The sequence below is a fragment of the Momordica charantia genome (genome assembly GCF_013281855.1).
Source record: "Momordica charantia cultivar OHB3-1 chromosome 5 unlocalized genomic scaffold, Mcharantia_2.0 BLBB01000005.1, whole genome shotgun sequence".
Taxonomy (NCBI): domain Eukaryota; kingdom Viridiplantae; phylum Streptophyta; class Magnoliopsida; order Cucurbitales; family Cucurbitaceae; genus Momordica; species Momordica charantia.
Window position 1 is genome coordinate 1383997 of NW_028275163.1, and position 21873 is coordinate 1405869.

The window sequence follows — 21873 nt, forward strand, 5'->3', positions numbered from 1 at the left end:
AAAAGTAGTTACCAACTAAATATTTAGTTCAATCTAAAATATTATTCATTAATTTATTAACATATATGTTATAAATTTTGAACCCTTGCTATTTTACAATTTTATATAATATGTTTTACATGTTTAAATTTTAATAAAAATGGAGTAAATTTATAACATGCAATAGTGTATTTATTAATGTTTTTATCTTTTTTTTTATAATGTAATTCTACCTTTTAAAATTTTCAAACTCAAAATTTAAAGCACTAAAAACATTAAAAGCGTTATAATATCTACTATTTGGATCCTACAATCTAAAAAGAATTTAAGAAAATAAACCAAACAATCAGACATTCACTTGATTCACTTAATCTGAAAACAAGAAACAAAGCATACAGTAAAGCCATAACAAATCTTCAAATAGTTATTAGGAATCACGTAGAAAGTGATTTTGGAAATCAGTTCTATCACTTCTAAAGTATTGTTCAGTTCCCCAAGGCTAAGGCTTGAATCCAAACATGGCCTGAGTTTTGAATCTTAAGGTTTGAAACCAAGACTTTGGAGGACAGTGTCTCCACACATCTCATCTCAAACATTAGTTCATTTATATCAACAAATTTTTCTGCCAAAAACAAATTAACAATTGTTGACACATCAAAAACCAAAACTAGAGAACACGATATCGAAAAAGAAGTCCCGAACCTACTGTTGTAAGAATTTCTGTCAGAAACTTGAATGTATCCTCTAACGTCTATTATGTACCTCGTTTTACCACAACCTGTAACATATATGTGTGTGCGCTTTTTGATTTAGAATTTAGAATGTGTACCTCACAGTTGAAAACCAATCCCTTGAACTCCACTACCTTGCTATTCTCGATTGTATGCTCTTACAATAACTTAACAAGAATCTTCCATCCAAAAATTTGTCCCCGGGCCATGATTCCTGAATGATGAGAGGACCTATCTAAACAAAGTGTTTTGGGGATGGATTTGGATGGGAAAGGACTGGCCTGTGATACTGCTTTTTAAATTTTTCTTTGTTCTACTGCTAGTCGGAATTTGTGTTTGTACTGGGGCATTTTGGGGACCGAACAACGATCGGGCCCTCGGAGGCGGGAGAACTCCCCATGTCCCTGGTTTTATGGAGGAGAAAAGTTCCAGAAAGAATGGTAACAAAACCACATAACTCGGTTGCAATTTGTGATGCATTTTGTGAATCCCAATCCTGTTAAGTAATACCAACCAACGCAGAGAGAAAGAAGGATTAGGAGAGGGAAAAAAAAAAGAATGGGAAAGGATTTACTGGAGAAATATATTTGCATAACTGAGATCACACTAAAGGTCAGACGTAGTAGCACGTGGAGTATAAAATGATAGTTAAAGCATATGCTTCCAAACATAACAATCTCTATGATGACATGTTCAGCAATAGAACTTTTTTTTTTTCGTGAATTGATATATAAAAACTCATGAATGATGAAATTATTCTCATTTCATGATCTCTATTTCTACAATGTTAACATAAATAATCCAAATATTAGTTGCTAACATCATGTCAGTGGTTCGAATACCTACCCCATTGGTTGAGTTTAAATGATAATAATATAAAAAAATAAATCCAATATTAGTTGGTAATATCATCAACAAAAAGAAGGTTACCCCATTGGTTGAACTCAAATGATAATAATAATAAATAAATCCAATATAAGTTGCTAATATCATTTCATGGTGTTAATCTTTCTTCTTACCCCAACTAAATTTTTAACATATGCATGTGCACTAATCTTTAAAGAAGCGGAGTATCGTGTACCATATTCATTTACAAGAATGCACTTTATTAATATAGTAATGAGTAATGTTTAATATATAATAGGCAAATATGTTTAAAATAAATAATAATTAAAAAAAAAGAAGAAATATATATATGTATAAAACAATGCCATTAAGTTACCTTAAACATAATCATACTGGCGAGGATGGTGAGCGATGTGAACATCACATAGTAAACTGGAGAAACTACAGCAGTGTTAAAGGTGTCCAGAGCCTGCAGTATTGTAATGGCAAATAATGTTAAAGCTGAATAGAAAAAGTGTATAGCTACATTCCATGTTAACATAAACTTTCCATATCTATTTTAATTTAGCTACCAATTGAGAAACTCAATAGAGAAATGTTAGAATATTTTCTCCATAGTCCATATTCATTATTCATCCTATAGTTATATATTGAATACGATTGGCATTGCACTATAATAAGAAATTGGTTAGAAATACTATTTTGGTTCAGTACATTAGTTGTTCTTCCATTTTAATCTCTATACCTTGAAACTGTTCAAATTTAGATAAATCTCAAAAACAGTCACTGCTGTTAGTTGGAATTAAAATCAACTAACTTGACCCAAAAAAAAAAGAGAGAAAAAAATAGAAGAAAACACTCCAAGGGGTGACTGGGCACTGGGAAGGGAGAGTGAAGGAGAGAGAGACTCGAAGGAGAGAGAAAAGTTATTCTTTTACCAAGTAAGCTGATCTAAACTCCAAACCAATCGAGGAGACTCATCGAGATTTATTAAAACATCGTGGACTAAATCTGGATACTGTGAAAGAGAAAAGACTAAAATAAAATAATAATCAAAAGTATAAGAAACAAAATAGTATTTTAACTCTAAAAAATTAATGTCTCGCCTTCTAAGATGGAAATGGTATTGCCTCTTGGGGTAGTCCAGATGGCAAGTTTCGAGCTCTTAATCGTACTGGCTTAGAGGTTTCAAATTCAAACTTTGTAGTGAATTTAATATAAAAAACTCTTGATGTATTTCAGGTCTGGGTCTTAGGGTGGGCATGGATGTCCTTGGGTATAGGAAAGCAAAGCTCCGTCTTCCAGTTATATATAAAAAAAAAAAGATGGAAATGATATTATATATACACTGACTGGAACGTTTCCTAAGAAGGCTTTTTGATGCTGGCTTCACCAGTTAGGTGTTGAAGGCTTAAAAGGCATATTATTTACTCTTTTGGACCATTATAACCTTTTCCTCCAGCTTAACTGAAGCATCCTTAACATATCTATATGGATTAGGATAGGATTATCGCCTATTAGTCTACAATATCATATATATTCAAACTAAATATGCCACAATTACAACATTAATAACTGAAAACGTAGAAATAAGTCAATAAGGATGAACTTCGAGTGACCAGGCTTTCTCACCGACGTTCAATATTTACCTTATTTAAGTAGTTCACCTGCAAAATGCTACCTCCTACCACAATAACTGTAAAAAACCACGTCTCAAAGTACTTAAACTGATTCATTCCTGAAAATGTCAGCTTAAGTGCAATTCCTACTGCTTTGACGCTCATAACCTACAAATTAAAGAGAAACTAATTCAAGATATGGGGAATATGTTGGAAATTATAAGATGCATGAATTTCGGTGATGGTGAACAAACCGTAAGAGAACCCATGAGAGAACAAATTCCAACATAAACAACCATGTGGGTCTGTCCATATTTTGGCACATATCGGACAATGAGAACTGCAACTAGAATCAAAACTATGCAGAAGTATACCAGAAAACCTGGTAAGAACCAAGGATTGTGTTAATAATCTAAAAAACCAAAGATTTAGATTAAATTAGTTAAATTGCAATTGATGAACAAGGCCATCCAAAAAAAAAAAAAAAAAAGAAGGCTCAATTATATAAAATCTTCTCGTTCTTGGTAGTTGGTCCTTAATGTTTCACAAGAGTTCAAAGAGAACAATCCAATAGCAATTTCGTTATAATTGAAACTCAAAAATATTGGGACAAAATTGAAATCAAGTACCTAGATTAAGGGCAAAATTAAAACTAAATAACTATACAAAATGCCTCTAATGTATTTAGTTGAATTCAATTTTGCTTCTAACTTTTAAGGTAGAATGGAGACTTTTTCAAAAATGCCTTAACCAACCACATGATAAAGAGGCAATTTGTATAATTTAGTTAAATAAAATAATAGTTTTATAGTCTAGTCTTGATACATATCTACTAATTTCTATCCATGGACTTAAGTCTGCAGGAGAATTTGGGGCGAGTCGTGTTATGTCATTAGTAAATTAGTATTTTAAAAATAATTATTAAAAAATACCATCAATCTCCTTATCTTCATTCAAACTAGCCATTTGAAAAGAAAAATCAATAATATTTTAATTTAAATGGAATAATACCTTTGATCAATAATTCCTACTTATCACCCCTAAAAAGTTTGCCAACTATTTAATTTCTTAAAAAAAAAAAAAAAAAAAAAACTCTTCTCTGCTTCCCTTTCTACATTTCTCTCCAATTTGTAAAAAAACATCAACAAAAAAAAATTCTTCCTAATTAGTATTATTCTTAATTTAATGTAGTGATAGTCTGTATAAGAAAAATTAACTTTGAAGCATGAAATATAACATGGTGAAGTAAACAACAAACCTGGCTCTGTAGCGAGCAGCCAGACTTCCTTGACAGATTCAATATTTCTCTCCTGAGGAGCATGCAAAACAATAGTTGTAGATCCCACTATACAGAGAACACACCCGAGTATGCCAAAGATATGTAACTTCTCCTCCAAAATGAAATGAGCTAATACTGCACTGCAGAATGGTGTCGCTTCATTAAATTACTCAACTCCAGGCATGCATACCATTCCCATGAATGTATACCTATGAGCACAGACTACCACACAACTAACAGATGTGCACATAGTATCTGAGTATTAATAAATGATATACATTAAAAATACCAAAATTCCTTCAATTGATGTATACCTTGATATGAAAACTTTAGTGAATTGATATTAGGAACATTTAGGCATATGAACCCCTAATTCAAAAGCGTACTAATACTCCGATATCAATTTGTTTCCTAAGGTCTAGAATAGATATAGATTGTTTGAAAGAGTTTTAGCGTCGGTGAATTAAGGGTTCACGTGCCAAAGGATTTGTTATTCAATTCATTAGGATTTTCATATCATTGGTATGACTTATGAAAGTAGTTTTGGCATGATACTCTACTCTACCTGAAAATTATACTTAGAGCTCCCAAAGGAGTTACAAGAATAGCAGGAGCATATGCATAAGCAGCGAAGTTAGCAACCTCTCCAACAATCACTACAAAATGAAATAAAATGATTATTAGTAAACATTAAAAACTCAAAAGCGATCTTATATAAGCAATGGCTCTATATTTTGGTAATTCAACAACAGAACAACAGAATCGTGAGAATAATATTCATCCTAATCACTAGTGAAACTGCTCTTTCGACCTTCCGTGATCTGCAAATGCTTGTTATCCGACTCCGGATCACTCTTTTCAATAGTTCCCAACTCAAGAAGCTTTATATTGACGAATTAAACAGTCGGAGCTGTAGCAAACTCTGGTAAAACTCTTCAATAACTATCATATTTTATGGACCAAACCAAAGATTACCTATGCAAATTCTTATATAAGGATGCTTCGACTTCCTAAATCTTAACTACTTGGAAAGTGGAAAAAGAAACATCTCAGAAGACGAATCAGCTGGTTAAAACAGAGATATTCAGCAGAAAAAAGAGCAGAGTTTGAAGACTTATCCAACAAAATATGCGTGCAAGTGCAATAATGCTTATGAGAAAAGCTAGCAGCAGTAATCCAGGTTTGAACAGGATAACATTATTATAAGCAACCAGATAAAGGAAGAAAACTTACTACTTATCATCCCAATCCACCACATAGGTTCATACAAGTACGAATATCCTCCAGAACCTGATCACATGGAAACAAGTTCAATAAAATAGAACAGAGGAATCACATGGCGAAGAATTCCAAACATAACGATATCGATCCTAAATACACACACAATGACAAATCCATATCGATTCTACTTGTACGTAAACATGAAACTCCAGCATTATCCAACCATATTAAATCGAAAATGCTAGAATGAACGAAACCTGCTCTGGTTCCAGTAGCACCAGCTTTCATAAGACCTTTCTTCTTGATAATAAAACTAGTACCGATAAAGATACTCGAAGAGACGGCGAGGACGAGGCCATGGATGTTATCGGACGACAGTCCCATCGCTTATACAGATGAACGGAAAAGAAAGATTCAGAGACGATCTTCCAATGCCGAAACATACGATCCGGTTAGTTCCTGTGGGAATGGAAGAATCAAAGAGGAATTGGAAGCAAAATGCAGATTCAAAAATGGCGGAGAACTGACCTTCATGACATCAAACTATTGATGATTCTGGAATTTGGAAGGAACGAATCGGATCGAACAGTGAACCGAATTCGAAAGGAGAGGGAAAGGAGGATGAGGGAAGGGAATTGGAGGCGCTAAGTGGCAAACGGTGAGTCCGTTACATTACATTCGCTTTTTTTATTTTTATTTTCATAAAAAATAAAAAAGCCAAATGAAATATGGGCCACAATTTTAAACTTTCGCTTTCCGCATCCCGCGTTTCTGGCTTCTGCTCTTGCTTTCTTTGCTATTATTATATTACTACAGACGACGTCGTATCATTTTCCTCTCATTTTCTTTTCTTTTTCCGCTCAATATTCCCGGTATATCTCCTACTAACCTTCATTCAAAATAAAAAATTAAAGATAAAAGGCAAAAAAACACTACAATATTATTCTTAATTCTATAATAGATATTTTTTAATACAATATATATGGATCGAAGATTCAAACTTTCCATTTAAAGGAGTAGATATTTTAAATATTAAATTATTCTTAAATTGACATTTGTAGCTCGCTTTAAAATTGGAGATGTGCTCTCTATTTTTGTCTCGTTTTTCAATGTTAATAAAATACTTTAAGAAACTCTCTCTGATAATGGTTGGAATCCCGGAAATTAAAAAAATCTATATTTTCATTTTATTTTAATTTTCTAGTTCTAAAAATGTGAGGTTGAAATTCAAATCTTCAACTTTAAGAAAATAAATATCGACTTTTTTTTATAATACAACATGTGAGAGTGGAGGATCGAATTCACAATCTCTTGATTTGAGGTATAAACTATGCTCGTTTTGACAAATAAATATCAACTTGAGCACTCATTAGTCAAGATAAAAAATAAGTACAGAGGTTCAAATTCCTACTTTGATGAATTTAAAAAAAAACTTTAAAGAAAATATTGTTTTATTTTACATGATCTTAAAGATATTAAAATTATATAATTTAATGTAAAAAATTATAGAAATTAATATTATTCATTAGTTCAAGTAATTAATTTTAGAACAACATTTATTTTTCTTTAATAACGAATTAATGAATGTTGAAACCTACATAATAACATTAAAGAAAAGTTAATTGGTTTTAGCACTAAAAGAAAATCAATGAACGGTTTCGAATAATCCAAACCGATCAACGAGCAGTAGTCATGATTAAAACGCAACAACAACATAAATAAATCTAGCAAACTAATAAATAGCATTTATCGAAATCAATGCGATGGAAATTTTTGCAACAGACGAAATCAAGAACTCAGCGGAATCGGAAAATCGAAATCGACGATCGATATAGTTTGAAATCTAAACATCGGTGACATTACCGGAAGGAACAGCTCCTCTTCAAAATGCACGAATCGAGTCGGATTTGAACCAGAAAATGCAGAGCTTCCAAAGAACAAACAGATGAAGAATCTCGCTAGTCCGAATTAGACCATTGCTTGGCTAAATCTAGAACGAATTTCCGATTCTGCTTCTTCTTCTCTCTTGAAACTTGGAGACGGAGAGAGAGAGAGATCGATTGAAACTTCGAACGTTGGAGGAGTTCTTTACCATCACGGATCGTTGCATCCTTTAGAAGACGATGTGAAGAAGATTTGAAGTATTTTCTTTCGCGGGGGCGTTGGGATAAATTAAAAAAATTAAAACGTTGAACTTGAACGTGTAATTTTAACTAAATTATAAACATTGCTGTAATTGACATCTACATCTTTTTTTGAGATGATTGGAGACGTAGTTAGAGATCAATTTTTTTTGAGACAGAGAATCGAACCTCCCACCTTATAGTAAAGCATAAGGTGTCTTACTATGTTCATATCGAACTCCACCTTTTATAAGGGAGTTTTTAGAAGCGTTATCATATCATTATAGAGCTCTATACCGCTTTGTCTGATCCATCTCGTCTTCGATCTATCCAACCTATAGCACAAATACCAATTTAATACCAATTTTCAGAGAGCGCCGTGACATGGTTCCACCTCTAACAATAATATATCATAATTCCCCCACCCCTTCCCTCATTTATTTGTGCATTGAAAAACAAACATCTATTTTTCCAAGGATAAGCCAAGGCGGCTTTTGAACACCTCAATCTATTTTTCAAGTGAATTTTTGCTTAACCATTGAGAGAATCTTCAAATGATCTCAAGAATAAAACCATACAATATCCATCAATAGTATGAAATTGCATAAGAAAGTGAATGTAAAGTTGGAAGTCTAGAAATAACCAGTGGTTAAGGTGGGGAGAGAGGAGAGAGATCACCAGAGCAAAGAAAAATCTATACTCAACTATTCAAATTTAAAGCAAAAATTTGTAAGCCTATCAAGGGGCAAAGAAAAATCTAAACTTCTTCAATCTCAACTATTCAAACTTGGAAGCACAAAAATTCCAAGCCTACTCTAATCAAGTTAGCATAACATGATGACGATTTGAGTTGTGAGGTGGAACACTATAGCTCGGTGCTTGGTTCCTTCTGAGACAATAGACCAAGCACGGACTAAGACATTGACATCCAATTCATCCAAGTCGGAACCCGAGTTCGAAGCCAAAGGCTGCAGCTCTCATACCATCGTTTTGCAGGTTATCCTACCAAGAAGTTGTTTGAAAAGGAAAGAGGAGAAGAAAGGGGAAAAGAAGAAGGGGAGTGGGAAGGGAGAAAAGAACAAACACCAGTGAAAAAGACTAAACAGTTAAGTTTTACCCAACCAATATCCTACTACTACAACCAGCAAACAGAAAAATTATCCGTACAGCTAATGCTAATCCCTCGATTTCATCGATCAGGATTGTTTACCATCTTTTCAATCTCAATAGCATTATATGCTAAAGTTTATAATGTAGCGGAAAAAAAAGGAAAGAACAGCTGTAGCATATGCATCTAGTATCATTCTAGATTCATTATCCAACATGCGCTTTTCAAGCTCCTCAAGCAGAGCGAATCGCGAATAAAGGTTCACTTCGATCATATACTAATCGATTTTATTCTCTTTTGAAAATATCCCACCAAAATGGTTAACCCTAAACCTAGGATACCAAAAAATTTAATCAAATATATTGCAAGGAGTTCACGAGCACATATCTGGATTTAATCAAATAGATAAGTTGATATAGCTTTCCCCTATGAACATGCTCTACCAAGCAGTTACAAACAATGTTACCTGTGAAATATATATTTGCAATTCACCACGATTAAAAAGCTTCCAAGTGAGTCAGCCATTCTGATCATACCCAGAAGGATGAAATTTTGATGCAATTAATCCCAGCGACATCTGTGGTTTCAACCGACCTTTAACTACAGGATCTTCTTACAAATCATAACATGCGCTAACCAGTGTACGAGGGGCTCAACAACCGAGCCCCTCCCTGAACTATGAAGAAACTAATGTTTGCTATTTTCAGCAGCGCCCTCCTCCTTACCTAGCGCAACCACTACTTTTTTCAGGATTGCTTCAGTTGGCTGGTGGGAGTTCTCCACAGCCTTCGAAATCGTTTGCCATTTCTCACCATGCTTGGGTTCTGCAGCGATACATCTCTTCAGTACGTCCTTCTGATTCTCGTCAGTTCCATGTTGAAGTTCAAACTTGTAGTACAAAACCCAGAAATCACCAACATCTGGAGCAAGAGTTACAGCCCTGTTTAGCCAAGTTCTAGCTTTCTCAACCTTCCTGTCATGCCAGAACAACTTGGCCACAGCAGCAATAACGTGTGGATCGTGATCACATTTTTTAAGTGCATCCATGCTCTTGGTTTTACGTTGTGGACGAGGTACCATCTCTATCGAGGCTGCCCACAGGATACCACTATTCGGACATTCTTGTAATGCCTTGGCCATCAAAATATCAGCCTCTTTCTTATTTCCATGCCTTAACTCAGCTCGCACCGCAGCAAGCCAAAGTTCAGGGTTTTGAGGATTCTTCTTCCTGGCCATGGTCAAAACAGCTCGGGCCTTGCTCAACCCGTTCATTTTCTCTTCGAGGTGCGCAAGAGAGAGCCACAGTGGTATGCAGCTGGAAGAGTGCTTTAAACCAGACTCATAAGCGTCCTTGGCTTTCTCCAGGTGTCCAACACGTTCATCTAACTGCCCGAGCATCAACCACAATTTAAAGAAAGATGGAAAACGCTTAAGCCCTTCATTCAGTAACCTGCTCTCTTCTTCAGCGTTGCCTAATTCTCTCTCGACAATAGCAGATTTCATCCACACTCGTTCAGTCCCTCCTCTTTCCCGAGCTTTAGCAAGAAGCATTCTGGCTCTTTCAGGTTCGTGATTCTCAAATTCAAGCTTGAATGCTGCAAGCCAAATTTCCTCAGAATTGGGAATGGCTGCATAGGCTTCTTGAAGAATTGATCTAGCAGCAGGGACATCCCCGGCAAGCCACTTCTCTTTGGCACCCATAAGCCACAGAACTTCAGCTTGTGGCCTGTAAGTGACAGCCTTACGAAGTAAAGCGTCAAGAGATTCCCTGGTACCGTGGCTCTTTTCAAGCTGTGCAGCTTTAAGCCATATACTTTTCTTAGTCAAGAACACAGTAAGTGCATGGGCATAAATTGCTCTGGCTGTTTCAATCGAACCCCTCTTCTTACACTCCTCCGCATCAGCTACCCAGGTCCTCTTCCTATCTTCTTCCTCAACCCCAACCCCAATAGTGTTATGAACAATGGCTTGGCAAGTAGCAACAGATCCTGCACGTTCAGCAGCCTCAGCCTCCTTCATCCAAGCCTCTCTATCTATCACAACGCCTACTCTCTGTAAAGCTCTAATACCCTTTTCAATAATCTTTCCAACCATGGTAGTATTTCCATTGGCTTCTTCTAGCTTGGCAGCTGTTATCCATATAGCCGGCTCCTTGGGCAGCTTCTCCCTTGCGCTATTAAGAACCTTTTTTGCACGATCATAAGTTTCAAGCCTCGCTAATGCAAGCCACAATTCAACATGCAAAGGACAACATTCAACGGCCCTATGGAGTAGAAGCCTAGCATCCTCTTCATTTGCCAGCTCCACAACTGCCTTCCACAGCCTGACAGAATCTGGAATATGTTCCAAACCTTTCCTCAGCACCCTACTCTTATTCGCATTATCATTCTCCAGTTTCGCAGCCTGCAACCATAATTTCACTGAATTTGGTATCGACTTCGCCCCCCTAGCAATCACGGCCTTTGCCTCATCCGGGCTAGCCAGCCTACAAGCCTCCAACCACACATCCTCATTCTTGGGACACTCTTCACATCCTTTCTGAATCAATTGCCTTGCTGCCTGAATCTTTCCTGCCACCTCCTCTAACCTGGCAGCTGCAATCCAACCCGGCGGATGCTTTGGATTTGTTTGGGTAACACTCTTAAGTAATAACCTAGCCTTTTTTATATCAGAAATCTCTGCATCGCTAGTTATCTTCATACTCTTCAAATCAGTGAGATACCCTTTTGGGTCTACAACCGTCAATCCTGAGACAGAATCAGATAACCTATCCAACTTCAACGACAAAACTGTACCTCTACCCTCCCCGACGGCCGTCAAGTCTGTCACAGGGGTTTGTGCCCACGGCGTCTCCGTCCCGCCAGCTGCCCTGCTCTTCGGATCCAACGCAGTCACATGCTCCTGCTCCTGCCTAGCCTTCTCAAGCAAGGTATCCGGCACAGGTACAAAGCTCTCGAACCTCTTCTTCTTGTTCCTCAATGAATAATCCCCAATTTCCGGAATGCTTTCCCACTCTTGCGCCGAGACAGTATATAACTTCCGCTTTAGGTCCGCAAACTGCTCTGTGATTTTAGGGTTCGAAGCGCGGTACTTCTCGATCTCTTCCTTCAATCTCGCCTCTCTCCTATCCTTTCTTCTCGAGTCCATCCGCTTATCGATTGCCTCCCATACAGCATCGGCCTCCTTATCGTCCTCATCGTATTCGGCCGATGCGAACAACCCCACATCGTTGCCTTCGAATTCATCAAACTTCTGATTCTCATCATATCCTTTGTCCTCTCCTTCATCTTCTTCCTCTTCCTCCCCACCTTTCCCACGCCCTCTACCGGCTGGAGCGGCAGCGGCCCCTCCAATAGTCGTCGCGGACCTATCAGGAAGGTCTGGAGCAGCCCGAGCCGGACCAATATCAGACCTAGTCGTAAATCCAGTCGCACCACGTCCCAACCCAGCAACATAATTAGGAGGAGGTTTGGAATTCAGGAAATCTAATCGAGGTTTTGGGATAGTCGGAGCTTGCATACCTCCGTATAAGGGAATGTAAAGGGTTAGAGTTGAATTGGGTTGGACTCGAACATGGGAGAGCAACGTGGAATCATCGAAATCTGATAATATGAAGCTTTGGGATAAGAACAAGCGCTGAAGGGAAACGGGTATGTGGGAAACCTCCTCGATTGCCCGCTTCAGGTTAAGAAGGGAAGTAGTGGCGGGGTTTAGGTTAAGGAATAGGGTTTTTTGGTTGGGGATCGTAAGGAACACCATGATTGAGATTCGAAGCTCAAAGAGAGTTGAGTTTAGAACAAATCAGTGGAGGAATGCGATAGATTTGAGTTTCGAAGGATGAAAAGTTGTAACCTAGATCTGATGGAACTACGACGAAGCGAGAGCCAATGGCGCGCTAACTACGAAGAATGTCGAAGGAAAACGTACCAGTTTCGACGACGGCGTTCCGATAGGGGCGCGTGATTGAGTGGAAGGAACGAGGAGGACAGGTGGCTTATTGAACCGCGGACTTTTGTTTTGTTTTTGTTTTTTTTTTCCGGCAAAGGAAACCGCGAATTTTTCTTCTCTCTTGATGATTTTTTATTTGTAAAATTATGAATTTATTTATTTTTTCTTTTTGCAAAGGTAAAATTATGAATTTAGCCCTTTCTTTAAAAATTTTAAAATATATTCGAATGTAAAATCAATTTTACTCTCAAGTGAAGTTACTAGTTAGCAAGTTGTATCAAATTTTATGGTGAACTTTCAAATTTATCAAATTATATCTTACTATTTTTATCCTCTTATACATTTTCTTTTATAAATTTGCTAAAAGCCTGTTAGATTAAGGTACAAAATTCTTTATTTAAAAAAAATAGGACTTTTTTTTAGTAAAATTTAAATTGATGAGCTTTGAGTTATTCGCCTTAGCATATCTCTCGATATAGAAAGGGGCATTTTCTTACTCATTAGCGCCCCCTCACCCCTAAACTAAAAGCGGTTGAATTTGTGTATTAATTAAACTTGATTTTATGTAAAGCTAGATTTTTCATTGAGATTATTTAAGGTTTTTTTGGATCTTTACACTGTATTTTACTTCTTTTTAGTACATGGGACATGTGAATTTGAACCTCTGACTTCAATGAAAAGAGTAAATGTCATTAATCGTTAAGTTAAGTTCATGTTAGCACATTATTTTTTTAATTAGTTAGTGAATACGATACAATTAAATAAAGATTAAAATTGTAACACTTATCTAAGTCTACGACCCAATTTGATGAAATTAAGCTAAATCTAACAAGTGCCAGCAGGCTATTTTGTAAATACAACCCGAGACTGAACACTTTATGGAACAAGTTTACTCGATCCATAAATACAATTTCGCTTTGTATCGATCTCGAAAGAAATGAATACAAACAATCCACTAGCGTGATAAATTCATTCTACGAAGTCGAACATGCCATTTGAACTATTTTTCTCTCTGAAAAGTGCTGCTTAACAAAACGATGCATGAATTATTGTTCTCTAGAGACCTCACGATGGCTTATGCAATATACGTTCTCTAGAGACCTCACAATGGCTTATGCAATATATGGTGCTTGATATTACTAAAGGTGATACTTCAATGCAGATATTATTTTAACACGTGGAGAACTCAAAAGTCATTATGCACTAGAGAAATGAAACAATATTCAATCAAACATCCATCCCACGATATATGAACTAAACATCATATTTCTTGCGGTGCTTTAACCGCAAGAAATTCTATTGTAATTATAGACTCATCATGATCATTAATGATGTGAAGACTTTACTTTTGTAGCAGGCAGGATTTCCTCTACCTCAATTATTGCCTTTTTTTTGTCGTAATACAATCTTGTTCCTCATAAAAATACTAAGTAATAATAATCGTTGTCAATTTCTTTTCCATGCTTGTATAGGTAAACTGGTAAATTCATATTGTCTCTACCTTTTTGTTTAGAATTTCCGAAGTCATTTTGTCTTACCTCAACATTCGATTATATTTATTAAAAAAAAAAAAAAAAAAGGCGGCTTTTGAACACCTCCACCTTCACCTAAACATGTTCTTATAGACAACTTCAAGTCGTTTCAAGTGAATTTTTTCTGAACTATTTGAGAAGAAATCTTCAAATGATCTCAAGAATAAAGCCATACAATATCCATCAATAGCATGAAATTGCATAAAAAAGTGAATGTTAAATTAGACGTCTTGAAATGACTAGTGGATAAGGTGGGGAGAGCGATCACCAGAGCAAAGAAAAATCTAGACTTCCAAGTTTCAACACTCTCAACTATTCAAATTTAAAGCAAAAAATACTAAGCCTACTAGGGGCCAAACAAAAATCTAGACTTCTTCAATCTCGACTATTCAAACTTGGAAGCACAAAAATTCCAACTCGAACCAAGTTAGCATAAACATGATGACGATTCGAGTTGTGAGGTGCAACACTATAGCTCAGTGCTCGGTTCCTTCTGAAACAATAGACCAAGCACAAACTAAGACATTGACATCCACCCCATCCAAGTCGGAACCCGAGTTCGAAGCCCAAGGCTGCAGCTCTCATATCATCATTTTGCAGGTTATCCTACCAAGAAATTGTTTGAAAAAGAAAGAGGAGAAGAAAGGGGCAAAAAAGAAGGGGAGTGGGAAGGGAGAAAAGAACAAACACCAGTGAAAAAGACTAAACAGTTAAGTTTTTACCCAACCAAATATCCTACTACTACAACCAGCAATCAGAAAAATTATTTGTACAGCTAATGCTAATCTTCTCCCACAAACAATCCCTCCTCAATTTCATCAATCAGGGTTGTTTACCATCTTTTCAATCTCAATAACATTACACGCTAAAGTTTATAATTTAGCGGAAAAAATAAAAGAGGAAAAGGAAAGAACGCCTGTAGCACATGCATCGAGTATCATTCTAGATTCATTGTCCAACATGCGCTTTTCAAGCACCTCATGCAGAGCGAATCGTGAATAAAGGTTCACTTCGATTTTATACTCTTTTGAAAAAAATCCCACCAAAATGATAAACTCTAAACCTAGGATATTAAAAATCTAATCAAATAGATAAGTTGTATAGCTTTCCCCTATGGACATGCTCTACCAAGCAGTTACAAACAATATTACCTGTTAAATATATATTTGCAATTCACCACGAATAAAAAAGCTTCCAAGTGAGTCAGCCATTCTGATCATACCCAGAAGGATGTTCAATTTTGATGCAATTAATCCCAGCAACATCTGTGGTTTCAACCGACCTTTAACAGTAGCTTTGCCTAACGAAGATAAACTTTTGGAGATTGGAAGGAAAAAGAAAAAGGAAAAAAAAAAAGAAGAAAGAAGAGATATGAGGGAAGAAGACAACAGCACCACAACAAATTGTACTACGTAAAGAAAGTATTAGATATTCCAAAATACGCTAATCATCATGTAAATGATCGAGGACTTAAATGGAAGCTTTCTGTTAATAACTTCCCACTGCAAAAGCATACCTTCGTGTAAACAAGAGAAAATCAACCCCGACAAACCTCCAACGATAATCACCCCGAATAACCTGCATTTATATTGGATAGAACAGGTCCAACACCCATTCAAATGGATATTAAAATGAAACCCATGCATCGGCCACATCAAAAGAACTCCTATTGTGAACACTAACTTCTAACCTAAAATAAATAGTATGTATTATGATTGCATATAAGACAAACCTACACAACAAAATAGACTTGAAACTCACAATGAGATCAACTCTTTAGTCCTCCAACCATGGTTACTCTTTTAGCACAAAGGACAAAAAAAAAGATAATACCAACATACTTCAATTCCTAAGTTAACAATCGTTGTTCAAATAGACAATTCAATTGAAAATTCACCATGTAAAAGAAGGTCATAGTTTAACCTACATCAAGCAGTAAAAGAAGCGCCCTACAGATACTGGGTGTCTTGTCTTGTAGACAAAAGGACAGCATTACTTCAAATGCTTAAAGCAGACCAACATCAACTGAAAGAGACTATTGCCTGCCAACCTGCAAAAGATGATCAAAGACAAAAGACAAGATGGATGAAAACTACAAATCAGAAGAATTTTCTGAGAAATGCAAACAAATCTTCTACACAAGAAGCCCTTTCTCATAAGAAGCAATGGATGCCCTTGAAAACGCCAACAAGCCAGGCTATAATTGCTGAGGATGAAATTTGACCCAGTTTATCAAGGTATTCAACTCTGCAATAGTCTTCTATTCTTGTCACACAGATTGTGTTACAGTAAACCATTTTCATGTCAAATATTAATGTAACTCCATCTCCTCAACGTCAGTCACCAGAAACTGCATCTGTATTAAGGTGCCGTCGAACATCTACTGTGAGCATCAGACAAGGAGAACTTGAAAAATTACAAACTCCATTAAACTCTAACTTCCTGCGTTAACATCCAAGAAGCCACTTGTATCAATATCACTGCTTCCACAACGATTTTGAAGCTTCAATTCTAGAGACCGTGAAATATAAAAGGTTGAAATGTGATGGTAATCAATGACGTTGTAAAAAGGGAACTAAAAAAAATCACATTGACTGACCTTACCAGCTAAATCAACTTGCTCAACATCAGGCACTTCAGTTTGGCTTGGTTCCTCGACATTGTAATATTGGGTTAACCCTTTTCTACCTTGATCATCTTCCGTTGGCATATCGTCTACAACCTTTGAGAGGCTAGCTTCATGCCCTGAAAATAGCAAATCTCAATTAATGTTTGCATGCTTATGACTTTAATTGCGCATCATTATTTTGATGTCTTCAATCGTTCAACTGTACTTACCTCCTCCAACAGGTTCTAGCATTGACTGCTCTCCATGTTTAAATTCATTTTCTTCCCGACTCGGAGATAAATTACTTTTTCCATTTTCTCCTGAAATTGACCTGGACCGCTGTCTCTCATGATTCTTTGAATTTTCAGCTATACATCCATTATCTATGTCAGTAACATGAATATGATGCTTATCTTCAGGGGAATGCGACCTCCTATGTTTTGATTTATTTTCATCAGAACTGGTAGGAGACAGCCTGGTCCCTCTTTGATGCCTAGCCTCAGGAGATATAGATCTGGATGGCCTTCTATCATGCTGCCTGGACCTTTTATCTCTGCTTCTATCTGATTTCTCCTTCTTGTGATGCTTACCATCTACAGATTTTGATCTGGATCTTCTTCTGCTACGATGCTTTAATTTTTCATCTCTAGTGCTATCTACCTTATTATCAGTACGATGTTTACTTTCTGAAGAACTTGATCGTGATCGCCTTCTACTATGATATTTTGACGAGGTAGCATCCACCTTCTCCTTAGAGTGATGCTTAACTTCCACAGAGTTTGATCTGGACCGCCGTCTATGTTTAGAAACATTCTTGTCCGTGCTTCTTGGGGACAATCTTCGTTTACTATGCCTGTCTTCAAATGAAGCAGATCTTGACCGCCTTCTTTCCCGATTCTTCGATTTCCCATGTCGCGTTTCATTTATTTTGTCATCAGAATGATGCTTAGTCTCGAGAGATTTAGACCTTGACCGTCTTCTATGTTTTAGTTTGTCACCATCGTCATTTCTTGGGGATGATCTGCTTTTCCCGTGATGACGACTTGGTGATCTCACATCAGAATGATCTGATTTTCTACCTCTTTGTGGTGAACGTTCCCGTGGGTGATTAGGAGAGTCTGAATCTGCTCTATATGATTTTCTTCTTCGAGGACTTATGCTTCTACTTCTATTTTTCTTTGAGATGGGTGAACGATGATTTCTTGATCTATCTAAGTCTCGCCGTCTAGATCTTTCACTAGCATCTCTTGCTTCTCTAAAGGCTCTCCTATCATCTTCATACCTAGAATAATGGCGAGATCTCATCGGTGATCTAGATCTATGATCTCTCGAGTGACGATATGGAGGTGAATAAGTTGGAGATCTCCGCCTACTTCGGTACTTGACTGGTGATCTTGATTTGGATTTTGACTTCTCCCTAGACAATGAAGGTGACCTGCAAAGAGGGAAAAAAATAAAAAATTATGCTTATCAAGATGGAATGAATTCAATTCGAAAAAGATAGAACTTGGGCTTTATACACATGACATACACCACAGGACAAAGGCATACAACTTCATGAGCATTTTCCTTCCTACCAAAGCAAAGGTGTGGAGAAAAGGGAAGATAAAATGCAGTTGAGAGATATTTCAACAAAATAATAGAGTTCAAATAAATTTATAAAAGATTGAGTTTACCAAGCCATCAATAAATGCTCAACGATTGCTAATTAAAGTCTCTTGAATTTGCTCAGTAACCTCGAAATCCTTTTTCTTATTCTTTTTTAGAGGCAGTGAATTAGTGAATTTATTTAGGGAAGGGGCGCAGGATTTTTTTAATGATAAAACAAGCTTTCATCAAGAAAAGAACGAAAGATAGAAGAGGGCGAAGGATTAGTAGTTGCAATTTACCATACCTTGATTTTTCTTTTGTCTCGGTTTCTTCATTTACAAGTCCATCAACTTTAAGTTTTTTGCTTATTTCAGCAGCTCTAGCTGCTGCCAACTCTGTTGCAGACTTCATAGTTGCTGCACGATTAGCAGCCTGCTGAGCTGTCACAGTTTGCTGCATCAGTAAAGCCTGCTGGAATTGCATTTGTTGCATGGCTACAGCTTGCTGCATCATCATGGGCAGAGAAGATGAAGCAAGTGAAGGGTTCGATGTAGCAGGTTTCTGTGGAAGTGATTTTGCCATCTCTACATTCAAAGGCCGACCTCCGACATCCATATTGTTCAATGCCAAAGCAGCAGTAGCTTCTTCTGGCTTTGAGTATTCTATGTAAGCAAAATGCTTTGAATCAGTAATGTTACATTCAACAACAGTTCCACAAAAACTAAAAAGTTGTTTCAGCTGTTCCACGTTGAGAATTGGGCTAAGATTGCTAACTTGCAGCGTTCTCTTCAGTGCATCAGCAGCCTTCCCGGATTTTTCAGATGAACCTTGCCAAACAAGCATAGATAGATAACAAGATCAATACAATAAAGTACACGAGAGAACCGAAACATAAACAAATAAACTTGAAGAACACACCGTAAGATGCATTTGAGGAGAGAAGCACAGTCACAAAAAACAAAAAAGTAAGCATTGAATTATTTTCAAAAACTGAGAATACCAGAAGATTCTTTTGCAGATTGAGCTTGTTGTGCTTGCACTTGAGCAGCATGGGCTTGAAGGGCTTGGGCAGCAACAATAGCCTGAGCAGCCGCCATAGCAGCTGCAGAAGGTGCCATAGGCACCTGACTGATAGTTCCCATGGTGGTTGTTGCAGCTATTGCAGTCATGAGCAAATTGTGAGGTGGATGATTTAACTTACAATCAGTTTTCGCACATTGACCATTAAGATATTCTCGACATACTTCTCCAAGAGATGCTCCAATTCCAGGCAAGATAGCACCACCAGAAGCACCAGCTACAATGCCTGGAATCATTCCCATCAACCCAGGAAATGCCCCCGAAACAGACCCTGAATAATTAGGCATGTTGGGCATATTTTGGTTAACCAAATTTGGAAATGAAGATGAAGGAGCTAAACCCAGGAGTCCACCAGAACTTGCCCCTGATTGGTGACAACAAACAGCAAAGGCATCAGATAAGATTTCATCTTAAAGACCAACCTCATTACAAGCTGAATGAAACAGATAATTCAATAACACACGAAAGAGAGTAAAGCAATTAACTATGGCCAAGGAAATAATGTTATCAATGTCTAATAAGTCTCCGTAATATTTATCCATTTCCCCTTCTCCCAAGCGCCCATTTATATCCCCTTTTTATTCAAACACCTCAACCTCAAGTACAAAACCGCAAAGCACATGAAAAGAAAGACAAGGGCACTGCCGCAACGGGCACCCAGTTAATCCAGGCAGCTATTGCATAGTGAGTTATCAACTAACAGAGTGATAAACTTTTCTCTCTCTATTTTTCATTCTCATGTATCATCTTTCTTCTCAAACACATTAATTCAGATGCAGCAACAACTATTAGACATAATAACTTTTAAAACATCAATAATTTCACGTCATCAAAGTATCCTAATTAATTATATTTAATGCATAAACCATCCGGGGCTGAGAATATTATATGTACTTAATAGATTAATCAAACTCTAAATTGCTAAATATATAACATAATAAGATTGAACGGATATCACATAATAATCAAGTACCTGCGCTAAAGAACACCGGGAATGGACTACCCATGATTGGTCTTCCGTTGCACTCAATATTAACCATATAATTCCCTCTTTTTGGCACCACATAAGTAATCGTATATGTACCATCATTCATATCCTTCACAATGCCATCTTGCTCGGTTCCACCAACACCTACACCAGGCGACACCTTTACTTTAATCTGTGCACCACCACGGGGAACTTTCCTCCCATCGGCATCCTTAGTTACCACAGTAAACGAAGCTGGCACACACGCCGTGCCACCAGCTATGCCTGCTCCAGCTGCTGTGCATCTAGCAGGGTCCACAGGCCCAATCGGCTTGTTTTCCAAGTCCTCGGTATCTTCGAAGTCACTATCTGAGGATGCTGCTTCTTTTGCAGGAATCTTATCGACCCCTTTAAAAGTAGCTTCGAAAGCAGCTTTCGCGGCTGCATCTTTCTCAGCCTCGCTCTTCAATTTCGCCTCTTCAGCTTGCTTCATCCAGATTGGTTTAGCGACCACCGAGTTCCGATCAGCCATGAAACCGTAGTTGCCCCAATTTGTAAGCTTAGGCAAAATATCGAATGCTTAAATCCAAAAAACCTAAATCAAATCAACCCACCAAAGCTTTCAGGCGTCAAGATTTACCACCAGTACACTTCAATACCCTGGATAGAGGGAATAAATCTCGATAACAACACACAACTGAACCCGAACAGATCGACAAACATGTAGAGTCTCTATGGCAGGGTTTTGAATCTTGATGTTTAAATAACTAATCCCAACAAGAATTTACCAAGACTACGTTTAGTAACGTTGTCCTCGCACTTGTTGGCGCGTATACAGAATAAAAAAAACGAAGATTAATCCTTATACTTTCCGGGAAAATTAAAGAACAACAGAGAGAGGAATCCCTAATTTTCCCAGGAACCAAACAGTTTACCGATCGGCAAACCGAGAGAGCCCTAGATCTGATGGAACTCCGACGAAGCGAGGGCCAATGGCGCGCTACCTATGAAGAACGTCGAAGGAAAACGTACCAATTTCGACGACGGCGTTCAGATAGGGGCGCGCGATTGAGTGGAAGAAACGAGGAGAACAACTGGCTTTTTTTTTATTATTTTTTTTTTTGGTAGTGGAAACCGCGGATTTTTCTTCTCGCTTACTAATTTTTTTATTTGTAAAGTTATGAATTTAGCGCTTTCTTTTAAAATTTTAAAATATGTTAAAAAGTAAAATCAATTTTTACC

At 37.2% G+C, this 21873-nt stretch overlaps 3 protein-coding genes across 8 annotated transcripts; all 3 read right to left on the reverse strand.

The window, feature by feature from the left end:
• Positions 1-385: 385 nt before the first annotated feature.
• On the reverse strand, positions 386-6363 carry LOC111016099 (putative magnesium transporter NIPA2). 2 transcript variants are annotated; one of them, XR_015790751.1, is made up of 10 exons: positions 6204-6363; positions 5933-6134; positions 5688-5744; positions 5020-5110; positions 4434-4594; positions 3430-3557; positions 3206-3343; positions 2495-2574; positions 1933-2025; positions 1069-1206 (listed from the first exon to the last, which is right to left on the reverse strand). XR_015790751.1 is itself a non-coding variant. In XM_022291380.2 (9 exons), exons 2-9 carry the CDS (start codon positions 6057-6059, stop codon positions 1030-1032), a joined length of 972 nt encoding a protein of 323 aa, XP_022147072.1. In that variant the 5' UTR covers positions 6060-6134; positions 6204-6363; the 3' UTR covers positions 386-1029. The 2 variants fall into 2 exon arrangements, 1 of the variants encoding a protein (XP_022147072.1); XM_022291380.2 differs by lacking the exon at positions 2495-2574 and having other exon boundaries at positions 386-1206.
• A 2881-nt stretch (positions 6364-9244) lies between these two features.
• LOC148211127 (protein STABILIZED1-like) lies at positions 9245-12934 on the reverse strand. Its single transcript, XM_088123816.1, has one exon. It carries the CDS (start codon positions 12663-12665, stop codon positions 9594-9596), a length of 3072 nt encoding a protein of 1023 aa, XP_087979942.1. The 5' UTR covers positions 12666-12934; the 3' UTR covers positions 9245-9593.
• A 1631-nt stretch (positions 12935-14565) lies between these two features.
• On the reverse strand, positions 14566-21773 carry LOC111016096 (RNA recognition motif (RRM)-containing protein). Of its 5 annotated transcripts, XM_088123818.1 has the most exons (9): positions 20638-21773; positions 19585-20028; positions 18889-19411; positions 17225-18429; positions 16991-17131; positions 16314-16897; positions 15903-15964; positions 15538-15700; positions 14566-14992 (listed from the first exon to the last, which is right to left on the reverse strand). In XM_088123818.1, the coding sequence occupies exons 1-6, from the start codon at positions 21161-21163 to the stop codon at positions 16821-16823; spliced, it is 2916 nt and encodes a 971-aa protein (XP_087979944.1). In that variant the 5' UTR covers positions 21164-21773; the 3' UTR covers positions 14566-14992; positions 15538-15700; positions 15903-15964; positions 16314-16820. The 5 variants fall into 5 exon arrangements, with proteins under 5 accessions (XP_087979944.1, XP_087979946.1, XP_087979943.1 ...); XM_088123820.1 differs by having other exon boundaries at positions 14566-15700; positions 16314-16828; XM_088123817.1 differs by having other exon boundaries at positions 14566-15700.
• Between the last annotated feature and the right edge of the window lie 100 nt (positions 21774-21873).